Source organism: Ischnura elegans, chromosome 13 (assembly GCF_921293095.1).
Source record: "Ischnura elegans chromosome 13, ioIscEleg1.1, whole genome shotgun sequence".
Classification (NCBI taxonomy): Eukaryota; Metazoa; Arthropoda; class Insecta; order Odonata; family Coenagrionidae; genus Ischnura; species Ischnura elegans.
In genome coordinates, this window is record NC_060258.1 from 11,634,356 (window position 1) to 11,649,113 (window position 14,758).

Below are 14,758 nucleotides of genomic sequence, written 5' to 3' on the forward strand. Positions count from 1 at the left end.
GAAATGGTATAGAAATGATTTAGATTATTTAAGCTTATATTTGCAATTGTTATGCTTACTTACATATGGCTGGTCATGAACTACTCAGAAATCGCCACGCTATGGTTATGTGAAAATTAAATTTTCATGTAGAGCATTGAGTTATCTATAGTCGTTGTAGGGCGATTACTCACGGAATCTCATGCTGCGAAAAATCTTTACATGCAAATATCTCTCGAACCCGGGCCTATGTGGAAGAAATCCGTGACAATTTTTCTACCTTATCTATATAGTTTCAGAAAATAACATCCACATGCAGATTTCGAACATCACTTTGGCGATGTCTCCTTGTTATCCAGTTTTAATTAGTGATTATTAACACATGTTTCCATGAGCGCTGTGCCTCATGTATGCATTGGTAATCTCAGACGATGTAAAACTTCTATCTACTCGCATAGAAACTAGGTCCCTGTGACGTCACGTGGAGTGGCATCGCATGGGCGCCAATCTGGCCTTTTTCAAATGAGGATAAAATTTGACCCTTGCCATTCGTCTAAACCGGTATTTCTACAACCAAATAATTTGTATGTTATGAATGCACTAATGGTGGGTAACGAATCGCAATCAATGCCTTTCGTTTTCTTTGATGAAGGAAACTACCCTATTGAATACTCTAGCGCTGCAACCAAGAGTGGGAACAACGACTCCGCCGCTGTGTAGCTGCCAAAGGGAAATGTTTTGAAGGAGATAAATTTTTTGTTTGAAAAACCTTTAATTAATACAAAATCGGATTCATTAATTTTTTAACACGCATTGAACCATCATCAGTAGCAGCAGCAATGAAGAAAGAAGAAAAGAAGTACAAGAAGATGGGGAGGAGGAAGTCGGCTTTAAATGTAGGGAAGTGGAATGTGAGAGCAATTATGAAGGCGGGAAAGTCAGAAAAAAGCAAAAGAAAAGTGGATAAAGGGAGAATGGATATCTAAGGATTATGCGACGTGAGGTGGAATGATGGTGGGGACTATTGGGGTAATGGTTATAGGGTTATTACACAGTAGTGGGGAGAAAGGCTAGCGAAGGATAGGTTTAGTACCAAACGGGATAAGGTAAGCGATAGTATTCCGGTGGTAGAAATTGAGGCACGACCCACCAACCTCGTGGTGGCTTGGGTTTATATGCCCACTAGTAATAATAGGGAGGAAGAAGTAGATGAGGTGTATGAACAGATTGAGGAAATTATTATACAATCCCCAGGTAAGAAAAATCAAATAGTAATGGGGGACTGGAACGTCTCACTATGGGAAAGGAAGGATGACTCGTAATAGGATATTTTGGATTAGGAATGCGGAACGACAGGGGAAAGAAAGCAGCAGAATTTGGCAAGAGAAACATATTATTCATCACAAACATATGGTTCAGTCATCATAAAGGACGAAAGTACAATTGAAAAAATCTAGGGGATGTGGGGAGATATCATATAGACTACAATGAAGTAAGACAGAAGTATATGAATAGTGCGAAAAACTCGAGCAGCTTCCCTGCGGTTGATGCGGATTTAGACCACAACCTAGTGCTCATTAAATGCAACGTAAGATTCAAAAGACTTACGAAAGTTAGGAAGGCGAGGAAATGGAATGTGGAAGCGCTGAATGGGACTACGAGAAGAGAATATAAGGAACTAATGGACAATGGTATGAGAGAGATTGGAAGTATGCGGACTATAGAGGAAGGATGGGATAGTATTAAAACGGGAAGAGTCAGAGCGGCGGAGAGGTGAATTGGCTAAAACCTTCCCAGAATTTGAGGAACTATATTTTTACATGAAAACCAGTAGCATTAACTAGTACGAGCAAAGGATCTAGCAGGTTAAGATGGTTAAAAATTCCCCCTGATATTTTGAGAAATAAAAAATATACACTTAAAGTGCATCCAAAATTTCAGGTCAAAAGGTTTCAGGTCTGTACAACAATGGAAAATAACCCCCAAAAAATTGTAACACGAATTTTTAGTTTGTTTGTTAAACCCGAGGAACGATTCTTTGCTACGTTGATAGACGAGGCGATCGAAAATTACTTCATTGAGGAGTCAAACATTAAGACCGTAATAGTGGGCTAGCTGATATCGGATATCACCACAATGCGTCGTTGACAACCACTCCATCAGGTTGGTGAAGTCCAGCGGAGTTATTCCACTAATCTTATGGCCGGGCCTTATAAGTCGAAATCGACCATAACTACGGCCTCGAGACATACATATGGCTTCGAGCGATTCTACTCTGAGCGAAAGGCCATAAGTCGGGCGGTAGCTATGGTCTAAAGGCCGTAATACTATGGCCTGCCTCGGAGGCGGTCATAACTCGGGCCACATGAAATAACATTGCTCGCCTACGGAGTTATAGAAGAAATTTACGGAGTGTCGTCGATTATATAGCGATTGCTTCAATAAATATATTAATATTGCGGGGGAGCACCTGTACGGATTCAACGGGCATTGGCTAGATATATAAAATAAAGACGCCGATTTCATCTGGAAAGAAGGAGTATATGGGATACGTGCAATCCGTTCACATACGATGATGGATATTTTCATTAAATATTTCCGCGCGTCAAAAGAAGTTGTTACTTGATTAGTAAATAGATATAGTGGATGAACTAGATGTTCGCTTGTAGTTAAAAAGTTATAAATACTTTTTTAATGGATGCTCTGCAAAATTTAACGGAGAAACGGGCTTTTATTTACTTTCTGTGCTACATTTGCTAGCAGATTTCTTAGATACTTGTTTCGAAAAGCTTAAGGTAGCTTGAGATATCCGCTTTTAAATGTTTTATATTTTAAGACTCTCGTAGAATTACGGTTCATGAAGGAGGATGTCTAAGAAACATAGGGCAACACATTTTTTTGGTAGTAAGGCAATCTTCAGTAAGTCGATGCGTAAAGGACAAATGTCGTCTTTAAATCAAGGAAAGAATGATAGTCTCATATTGATGTTTAAAGTTTATACAGCTACCTAAACGTAAGCCTCTGATAATAAAATTAATGAAACTTAAAGTTTTAATTTGATCTTTAGATTTCGTGCATTGGCTGGATTTCTACGGCTTTTGAGGGCAAATTATTGCAGCCATGAGACAAAAGTTACACAATTGGAAGTAGAGAAAGGGGGTTAGAACTACAATGGGATGTCATATTCTAACTCCATCCATTACATGTACAATTCACGAATATTTTAATACTGTAGGGTACAAATTGTATATAAGTTTCTACTGCTTCTTCTCGCCCGTGATTTGCGTTATTCACTTTTTTTAAAGATCTCCAGCGTCTGCCGCCAGATCACTTTTTAAAGAAAATATAAATTTATCCTTTAATAAGAGTCCATTTCAGTTAAGGAACATAGAATTAATTTTTTATCCACGTTAGAACAAACTTCCTACTCAAAAACGACTAGTGTTAAAAAAAAGTGAACCCAACTTATAGTACCAGTTATAATTCTCATCCTGCAGAAAGGGCGTTGGGACTTTTGGCCGGGCCATACGATATGGCCCCTCGAGAGTGGAATCGGTGTAGGCCGTAATTTCGGGTCGGGCCATAAGAAACTAACGGCCGGCCATACGTGTGGCCCCGTTTAGTAGAATAGCCCTGCAGGGGATAGCTTGTTCACAACCAGATTATAGAATACTTGTGGTCGAGTGTGAAGAGAAAAAAGCGGGAAAGAATTTGGAGAATATTTGTTTAGTTTTTCGTGACACATTTAGTGGAATATGTGTGGAGAAAGAGGCACCATTCGTAGGGGAAATTATAAGCTTATTTTTAGTGCGCTGAAATACTTATACCAACATAAATATTATATATTCTAAGCTGATAAGGTTTTTAATTACTCATATGCTAATTAGCTAATTTACAATGCCCTGTTCAGGACTATGCCAAATATTTGCTTAATTGGCTTTAATTTGAATGGGCATTCAAATTATCATACACAGCGTAAGACTTGAGGGCATACAACAATTTTGAGGAAAAATTAATTTTTGCGGTGCCCTGGAATTCATTTTTATCATGAAAGGTCTTTTCACTTCGGTTTAAAACGCAATTTTTACCCACTGAGCTGTGACATTATCAAATATTAAGGTTTTTTACATCATATTCAGTTGCTCTTGCTGAGGAATTTATGATATTGGCGGTATTCTGGTCACTTTTCACGTTCGCATTGAAAGCGGATGTGATCTCTTTACTGAAAAGCAGAATTATTAACTTACTCATAAGGCCTCGGATTTAAACGTTATTTGCTTTACTAATTTTTTACGTTTTACGTTTGAAAAATGGATAAAAACCTTTAAATTATTCTTTATTGAGTCTTTTTTTGTAAAAGAAATTAAGAAGAGAAGGAAGTAGAAAAAGTCAACACAGTGCAGGGAAAAGAATGTACAGGGAACTAAATAATCCGTTACGACTTAAAAATATGAGGGCAAGGAAGGCTTTGTGGAAAAAGCAGAGTAAGGAAATGGAAATTTTCCAGAAGGATGAAAAACTGGAAGCTTTTTGCGCCAAAGTTATGTCGCTATAGAAGGGAAAAAGAGGAAAATCCTTGTCCAAAATTAAGGCTAAAAATGGGAGGATGCTAACCGAGTGAGAAGAGGCAGTGAGTAGATGGAAGGAGTGCATGCATAATCTGCATGACGGAAGGAACAGGCCAGCGAGATTGATTATAGAGGAAGAAAGTGAAGTGAAGGAGGATAATCTTGGGCCGGAGATCAAAGATTCGGAAATCGAGAGAGCACTTTGTGATATGGATGCTAGGAAACAGTGTACGTGTTCGAAACCGCGTGTGAGCTCCTGATGAATCTAAGGAAGGAGAGTAAGAAAACGTTTTAACAATAAATTTTTATTTATTTTGAATTGAAATTTAATGAGACAATTGATGGGAGAATGGCACTGTAGAAGGCAGTAGTGGGCCGAAAAAATAAAAAGAATCAATCGATTTTGACAGCGCGGGACAGAATGGGGAGTATGGTTGTGAAGTTTGTGGCGTGTGGGTTTGCGCATCGGCGCATCTGCTGTTTTCGCCTAAGTATTTTTAAATTGTGTTAGAGATATGTTTGTAAATCATATTTTTGAGTAGTGGAATCAAAGGAGTGTATTTGAAACGTGATTAGGTTTTTTGAACTTGTATGCAGGATGTATGCGAATGGATATTGGCCGAAGGATTTCGTGGAGACAGTTTTAGTTCCGCTTCCGCATAAGAAATAAGCTTTGGAATGTGGAGATTATAGGACAAGTATCCTTACATAGCACGCGGCGAAAGTGGTACTGAGGATATTGAATACACGAATGGAGGCGAGGGCAGACGAGTGTTTGGGCAAAAGTCAGTTTGGTTTTTGAAAAGGAAAGTCTACTCGTCGTGCAATAGCAATAATGACGTCCCTCATGAATAGGTACGAGGAACATGACCACAACATGAATGCATGTTTCGTGGATTTTGCAAAAGCATTTGATGGGGTGAAATTCGTAAATTTAATGCATATACTCCAGGGAAATGGTGTAGATTGGAGGGATAGGTGACTCATTCGTAATCTGCATATTGCCCAGACTGCGCAAGAGAGAAACTGAATGGGCAAGCCTTGGCCGAGGAATGAGACAAGGTTGTTTTTTATCGATATTGCTTTTTAATGTATACTTTGAGGAGAAGGTATGAAAACGTAGGATGAGTTGGAAGCTAGAATTAAAGTGGGAGGAATTGTGTTTAAATTGGTAAGGTAAGCGGATGATCAGGTGTTGATTAGCCAGTCTGTGAGGAAACCGCAGGCTATAGTGAATGTTCTAGACGAGCGGTGCGAGAAGTATGGGATGAGGATTAATCACAAGAAGACCAAGGTCATGCGGTGTTGTAAAGCATCACGAACAAGGGATGTGAGACTCAAGATAAAAGTAGGTGGTGACAAACTTGAAGAGGTAGAGCAATTCAACTGTTGAGGCAGCAATTAAGAGGAAAACGGAAACAGTAGCAAGCACATCAGGAAGCGAATTGCACCAGCAAAGGAGGCGTTCATGAACAGGGAGGAGGTCATGAGAGGTTCGCAATGAAAGAATTTGAAGAAAAGGTTAGTGAAGTGTCTGAAGTGTAAGCTATATACGGTGCAGAAACGTCGACACTAAGAAAGGAGAACAAGGGAAGACTAGAGGCTTTCGAGATGTGGGTATGGAGAAAAATGAAGGTGAAGTGGACAGAGAAGCAGATGGACGATTATGCGATGGAAATATAGGGTGAGGAGAGGTGGCTTCTAGATGTGATACGGGGGAGATTGACGGTCCGGATTGAGGGGGTAGGGTGCCTTTACAGTTCGGCAAAGTTAGTTCAGTTATGGCAAGCTTAGGTATACAAATATGAAAGATTAATTATAGTGGTAGTGACAAATGATATTGATTTCATTATTTGCTATTATTATATTAAGCTTAGATATTACGTATATTTCCTAAAAATATGACAAATATTAACCATAAGTTGGATAACAATCACTGAGAATCATAGATAAGCATAACACATACCCGTAAATGGTATCACAAGCTAAATACAGCGTTATAGCTCCTTGTTGGTAACTACGGTCGTTTAAATTCTAATTTATATCTAATAATTTTAACGTCATGATCTGCTAAGTTGAGGCCCTTAAAATAACGTGATTAGGACAATCTGTTTGAACAAGAGTTATCATAAATAGATATTCCTGATAACATTCCACGTTTCTCATGTTCACTGAGTGTGTGTAATTTGTTATTATTCCAAGTTAGAAAATAAACATTAAAGGTCATAATATAGCATGGGCAAGGGCCATCACTACATGTATGATTATCAACTTTATGGTCGCCATATTAACTTCAAAAGCTATTTATAGTTAAGAAGAATATTTCAAGAAATGAAATTGCGTAAAAATTCTAAAAACGCCATATTTTTGTGTTTTTGGCTCGAAATCATAAGATGATATGCTCCCAGGCTGATTTTTAGGGGCCGACGCTTTTTGTCTTTCATTTGTTTTCGCAGCGCAGAGGCGGGACGGGAGCTCTCGTAGCGTCGACGCAATGCAGAGATGCGAAGGTACCCTACTTAGCGGGGAGGGAATGCTGAAAACGGTGTTAGAGGGTAGAATTTTAGGTAAACGAAGGAGAGGAAGGGAAAGAACAGGAATTTTAGATGGATTGATAGAGAGTAGCCGTTAAAGTGAATTGAAGAAGTCAGTGCTGGAAGCAAAGGGATCCTTCCATCACTGCCCTCTTGAAAGGCTCCCAGATTACTTCTGCAGTACTCCATGGAAAAACACCTTAATAGAATACTATATTCTAACTTTTATCTCATAACATCGTTACCTTGATACTCAAAGGAGAGGATGAACTGATGACGTTGGTCAATGTTTGGAAGTACGCTTCCCTGCTCCCTCTACAAAGGTGGACTGGATTTGAATCCCTTCCCTGGGCGTAGTGCTCAAGACTGGGCAACAGGACGACCATCTGCTCGATCGAGGACGACAGAAGGAGACGGTTCAGCCGCACCAGATCCACGTATATTTTATCAACAAATTTCTCCATACGACCCACCCCCTCCTCAGTGATCCTGGAATTATGAAAAAAATACAACAACTTGAATATGTAGAACAGACCTCCTCTCCATCATTATTTACACTCATGGTTCTTAGTGCAATTTAGATAAGCTCAATTTGCCTACAGCTCAAAGTCTTCCCTCCGGGAATAACTGCCAATGCGGCTTCCCCAAATCACACTTGATATAACACTTGATAAAACGTAAATTCACCACAAGGACACAAAAAAGTACTCTCGTTTTACCCAAATTAACATTATTATTCTTTGCCTAATAATAAAATTATATTTCCTGTAAAGTTTTTCCTGCTATGGAGAACTAATACCCCAAATGGAAAATCCAAACACCAGACGACTTTGAATGCTTTGATTTTTACATCAAAACCTGCAGCATTAAGTAATAAATGTAAAGGGTCTAGCACGTTAGGATGGTGAAGAATGCCCCCAGATATTTTGAAAAATAAAAAAATAAACCCTTACATATACATTTAGTTATCCCTACTTTAAATTATAATCTTAAATTTTTTTAAAGATATTATAAATTGTGAACAAGGTCAAAAACACGAATAATTGCTTTGCGTCATTTACATCCATGTATTCCAGGAGGATATTTAATTTGACTGTTGAAAGCAACGATAGTTGGTCAGTTTCTAATATTTTAGATCAAGAATAAACATAAAAAATTCCGATCTCACTTAAATCAATCGTAATTACTGTTTGTAACCATACTGTTAAAATGGAATTTCCAAATTACTGCGCGAATATGAAAGGAGCGGTGATAATTAATGTATTGTCTATTCGAATAAGCATAAAGGCCGTTTTACCCGAGGCAAATCATTGCACAGGCTAGTATTGAAAACATTTGTTGAAATTGCGAAAAACCGTGCCAGCAATTAGATCAGGGGCTATTTTGCAATATCAAAACTGTGCATTCTCTCGTTCGTTGTAGCAATTCACCGCTTTACACGAAGCAATTTTGACTGCGCCTTCGTACTCATGTATAATTGCGCAATGATGTGCTCCGAGTAAAACGACCTAAGTGTAACTAGGGAAGCTTTTACGGCACAAAATGTCATTTAACAAGACCATGTCCTTCATTTCCTTCGAAATTCCTTCATAAACTAAGCTTTGTTAACCAAATTTTTGTTTCCGAATGTTTCCAAATTACTGCGCGAATATGACAGGAGCGGTGATAATTAATGTATTGTCTATTCGAATAAGCATAAAGGCCGTTTTACCCGAGGCTTTCCATATTTTTATCTATATTCTGCCTCCATGTTGGCTTCATTGTCTAATCAAACTCCTCAAAAATGCAAGAAATAGAATAGGAACGCAATTTGAAAATGAATTCATGTGTTACAGTTGCTATGTTTTATCGCAAAATGATTTTATATTACATTTAACAAGTAAGTTGAAACAATATCTCCATTATATATTACCATTCATCGAAAAGAGCAATATTTTAATCGAAAAATCTCTCTATATATATTGTTTCTATAAAAGCTACATTATACTATCGTGAACATACCAGTCTCTAACCCTGTCAGTTATATACTATTGGAAATAATATCTCTTTGCGCTCCTTCATGTGGTAAAGGGCAGCTGCCAGGTTCCTTTGGATCACAATAATTACACATTTCTCAAGCTCAAATGCCACCAATGCTCCTTCTGAATGTGGTGTCTCTGGTACCTTTCCCATCACGGTGAACATCAGTTGTGAACGGATGATCCTTCAACTGCCCCACTTATTTCCGCTGAATTGGACTAACCTTTACAATGTACACGCATGTAGACTTTTATATGCTGCGGAAAATTGATAGAAATTATAATATTCATGGAAACCAGCCTCTCATTTAGCTATTTATCCGAAAAATATTCCCTCTCGGTGCTGCACGTGACTCGTTTGTATTGTTAAACATTCACCGATTGAGAAATAAAGCATCAGAGAAAGCCTATTGCTGGCATTAACAATGATGAAGTGTCATCGCTTCGTCAAAAACTAGTCTCCGAATATTCAGTCATATTCTATTCTATTCACTATTTAGCCCGGTCAAAATAGACATTGACCCTTTATAGATTCCCAACGAGCTGAAATTTGCATGAACGTTGAGAATACCATTCTAATGAAATGCTTAAAAGTCCCCATCCCGTGCGTGCAAAAAAATTATTCAAAATCAAAGGTCTCAGAAAAGGGTTTTCTGAATTTTTTGGTCAAACGGTCATTTTTATGATGAAAATTTCTCGAAACAAAATTGTAGATAAGAAATTTATCTACAAAACTGTTACCATACTTTTTCTCTAAGATTTACCATTTATGAGAAAAAGCCATTCGAAAGTGGAGCTGTATTCTTCGTAATGTGCATGACTATACTGTTGCGCTCTTCAAACATTATTGGTCGCGTAACACGCATATTGATTACTAGCTCTCACCTGTCCATTCCACAACAACCGGGACAGAGTGTTTATAATTCTCCATTTTATGCACACGTTTCCTCGCCACCTATCTGGTAGTGCACGAAGTGCGTTTTTTTGAGCGTAGATTCCCCAGTTGGTAAACTCCATAGTCTCTTTTAGTCCTTAATCAGGTTTAATGAGCTTCTTCTTATTTATTTCTTCTTCCACCGTTATCTTCTTCTTCTAAATTCCCGTGAGTCGGTGTAAATTGTTGTAATAGCGATACATTAGCATTTTTGTCGTTGATGTCGGTATCATCTTCTGTTGAAAGTTCAACGTTTGAACACGAGTGAGCTTGACAGCTAATTCATGCCGTTGAACAAAATAAGCTCACATTTTGCAGCTAAATTTTGAACTACACCCTTTCTTGCTGTTGCAAAAAGTTGAATAAAGTCGTTAAGTAGACGTGCGTAGAGAATGGATTGGCTACAGTACATTGTGAAATAACTTCCAACTCCATTGTTTTGGATCAAGTTTACTGCCAAGTCACACTTGAACCTGGCCATAAAATCGATAGAAAAATTGCTGAGCAGGAGCTGAGGTGGAAGGAAGACAAGAAAATTTCACAAGTCTTTCATTACGTGATTGTTTAGCAAAGGAAAAGTGCAGGTGATTTTTGCTGGAGCTCCATAGACTGAAAGAAGAAAGTGAATTCTGTGAGCGATTGGAGTATTCAAAATTTATATGAGACGTTTTGAGGCAAACAACAGATGAAAAAACTGCAATACCCAATTGTAGCTGGGACTTATAAGACCAAGGCAGTCATAAAACTAGGACAAATGCTCGTACATATTGATTTCATGTTCTAAATTTAACCGTTTATTTTTTAAAATAGTTTGCTCTAAAACATGTGTCAACGACAATGGAATAAGATTTTTTTATATCTACAAACATGCCACCTGGTGGATGATAAATAGAATTACGATGGCCAAAGATTAAATATCATCTCGGATGATTGCAGCCATAGCTTCCAGGACTTAAGTTACCCTTGTTTTCGTGATATAATTGATCATGATGATTATTAATTAAGCATATAAATTTTACTTTTCTGGGTTTCTCAGTGATGATAACCTTATTACAATATTTAATATTAATAGCAGTTTAACACTTCTAGTATCGAGAAATGAACTTCTGCAAATATTTTTTAATTTTTTCAGTGTAGTCTGACAGCCCTCACTAATCTCGATGTAGGGATAATATTTCTTCCATGGTCAGATTCAATGCTTCATTTCGGGGACGACCAGTTTTACTTTCAGTGGGTGGCTTTAGAAAGAAGCTGCAATCATGACGATAACTAGCCTCAGGAGCTACGAAATTATGTTTAAACCTTATGCAAGAGGTAATACTTTTTAAATTATTATCGGAATGAATTATTATGAGATTTAAACAGAACCGATTCTTTTAATGAAAGTGTAGTAACTTTACAAATTCTAAGCCGGTATTTCTCAGCTCATTTCTTCTCTACTCTTCATTCCGTTCACCGCCGCAAAAGATGGAATGATTTTTAAAACAAAGAGCTGAATCATTTTTGTGTACTCTTGTACGAGGAGGACTTACTTTCGATGTACTTCCTTTAATCTCTTTATGATGCCTTTCCACTGAAGCAATAGTACTACTTCAAGTGTAGTTTTACCGACTTTGCACATGTTTTGCCACTGATTTTTGTTTTTTTGTAGTTAATGAATTCATTACTTCTTTTAGCACTTGCTTCAATCAACGCCTTTTGAACCACGATCAACAGTAGCAATTTCACATGCAGGAAAAGGTTATTTTACAGATGAAGCCATGTCCAAAATTTGCTAAAGTCTAAATGTAGCACAAATTTTAAGTTACAATTCTAGCAATGACCACATGTTTTTACTAAGAGGGAATATGTAAAACTTAACCCTCTGCCCTGATTGTTTACGGACGAACAGGAGAGAGATAGTAACAAATATGCGTGTTACGCGTACAATAATGTTCGGAGAGCGCAACAATATAGTCATGCATATTACGAAAAATACAGCTCCGGCAAACTTTCGAATGACTTTTTCTCAGAAACGGCAAATCTTAGTCAGATAAAAAATTACGATGATAATTTTGTAGATAATTTTGTGATGTACAATTTTTATGTGAGAAATATTTATCATAACACTAACCGTTTGGCCAAAAAATGCAAAAAGCCCATTTTTATGACCTTTGACCTTGAATAATTTTTTTGCACTCACAGGATCGATGGGGAATATCCAGTGTTTCATTAGAATGGTATTCCTAACGTTCATGAAAATTTTAAGCTAGAAATTGGGAAGTTGGCTCAAATGTAGGCGATAACTACATGATTAATTAGAGTCAGGAGATATGAAAAAAAAATATTTTCGGCAGACGCTGTATTTCTCGAAGCTTGAAGGTGAACCTAACCTTTCGTCAGGCGCAATGTTGGAATTGCTGGATTCAGGCTCAATGTGCCTAACACGCACAGATGTAAAATAACTTAACGGGCCCTTAGTACGGCTTTCAATGGAGAAGGCATGATTATGAGAGGCAGACTACAATGTGTTAAAAATGTGATTTGGTTACATAAAATCGCTTGCTATTCAGTGAGTTATGTATCATAAAATTTCTTATATTGTCACTAGCACTCAATTATTTTTCATTGTGAGAATCATCATCTCATGCTGGAGAAGGCAGTGGCGCAGCTAGGAAGAGGGGTGTTATGGGTTAAAACCCACCCCAGAGCTCAGAAAAATATTTACGTTTTATCCATTGTACTTAATTGGATTGATATTACTATTAGAATAGTGTAAGGGTTAATAAAACATGCCTCAGAAAGCCGTAAAACTCGCAATTTTGAACCGGTTATCTTAAAATTTCGCAATTTAATAATCTCGCACGCACCGCTTATCCTAGTGGGTAATCCATACCACCACACACCCTGGTATTGTTTGCACCTGCCTTAATTTCTGGCTGCGCCCCTGGGAGAAGGCATGACAAGCTCACACAAGGAAGGCACAATAAGATGTATTTGAAATGGTTTCCATTGATGAGTCACATTTCAATACTGCTTAAATTATCAAAAGGCTACAGATTCTTGAATTAAAAATTGTGGTTCTGGATATAAGAAATTGATCGTTTGCATTATTTTAAATAAATCTTGAAGCAATAAAAAATATTGCAATTAAAAATAAATTTTATAAAAAACTTTAAACAGGACCTGAAGACTTGGAATATCGGAGAATCTGTCGTCACAAAGAAAATACACGCGGTGAAACCCAGAAACATGAAGACACAATCCGTTCCATGTTCATTAGATTCATGTTAATTGCAGAGGTTTCACATTTTTATTTGACTGCTTTTTGGGAATAATCCCTAAATTGAAAATCATGGCGCTAGTAACCCTTACTTCAAATTATTCATTCCATAGCCAAGATTCATCCACGCAGGAGTGATAAAACTTTGGTACCAGCGTCCAAGCATTGAGTGAGTATATATTTATAGAGGGTTCACCGCACGTACAAAAATCGTATACAGTTTTGGTGTAGTTCTGGAACAATTAATCAGATGGCGAGATAATTTTTTTTAGGATTTTTGAATTTGCGTGTTTCACAAGTATAAAAATATATTCTGAAGCAAGAAGGGTCGCTACGTTTAGTGGAGATAATAGTTATTCGATTTTGTTTATAATAATTGTTATAAAAATATTTCCTAGGATTTAGGCTAGTAACTTTTCCGAGTTTATACTCCTAAAACATTTGTCGGCAGACTGTTCTTAGTATTAAGTTGAACCTTGTAGGAAACGTGTATTATACATGTTTTTCAATACCGGTAATCTGTAATTTTTTCATAACTTAGTTTCAACGTTGTTGTGTGTGTTCAAATAACAAATATTTTGGAACAAAAATCTGAATTTTTGCTGAGTTAAAATCAATCGCCTTTTAACTTTCGTACCTTACAATATAGGTCCATTCATGGTAGTATAAAATTTGTATAAACTATAAATTTGTTTTTGGTGAAAAAATTGTACCTATATCTCGATTACAACGAAAGTTATGAATTTTTAATGGCTGCACCTCGTCAGGCTTTCCTTACTGGCCTGAGTCTGCGCTGAGAGCTCCCAACTCCCAAGGAGACGGTTTTTCCATTAAGGCCGCTTTACACGGTGAATGATCATTCGAAAGACCTTTCGAATGATCATTCGAATGACCACCATTCGCCGTGTATGACGGAAATTTACTGCATTCGAATGATCATTAGAATGTAATTTCAGGCCTGTTTTCATTTGCTTTGAAGAAATGTTCATGATTAACATTTGTCACCTGACCTCATTTTTTTTCTTCCCAGAAATTTTCTTGCCGTTAATGCATCCACTTTTCGCCAAGAGTCTCTTAAGGAGATATCCAGCGAAGTAAACGATGGATTCTTCCGACAAAAGAACACCGGCGATATTATGTCTCAAATTTGAAAATGTTCCAGTTCCGTATTGCAGACGGCTGTAGTAATTCGTCAAAGGAATCATTCTGTCTCGCATACTATTACACTGCTAGATGTAAAACTCCTCCAACATTCCTCCATTCGATGTTCGAGCATATCTTCCCTCATAATTTCATCAAAATCTGTGGTGGTCGAGTGAATACTTCTGTGACCCTATCTAACTGTGAGTCTATTGGCTTAGTTTGCGAATATATATTTAAAGAGCCCGGCCCTGCCTGAAAATTCCCTCTCTCTCCTGCTTGGCTTTTGGACAGTAATCTTTGAAGTGCATGAGACAAATTTA

General features: G+C 37.5%; 2 protein-coding genes across 2 annotated transcripts in view; both read right to left on the bottom strand.

Moving 5' to 3' along the window:
• The window catches only part of LOC124170021, a 343,638-nt gene that overhangs the window by 261,127 nt on the left and 67,753 nt on the right, over positions 1-14,758 (bottom strand). The gene's annotated exons all lie outside the window — the stretch shown is intronic.
• LOC124170071 overlaps positions 7,238-14,758 on the bottom strand; it is a 36,075-nt gene continuing 28,554 nt past the window's right edge. Inside the window, exon 6 of the mRNA XM_046548768.1 lies at positions 7,238-7,570. Within this exon, the coding sequence (XP_046404724.1) occupies positions 7,312-7,570 (259 nt within the window). The 3' untranslated portion in view covers positions 7,238-7,311. The remainder of the gene's footprint in view (positions 7,571-14,758) is intronic.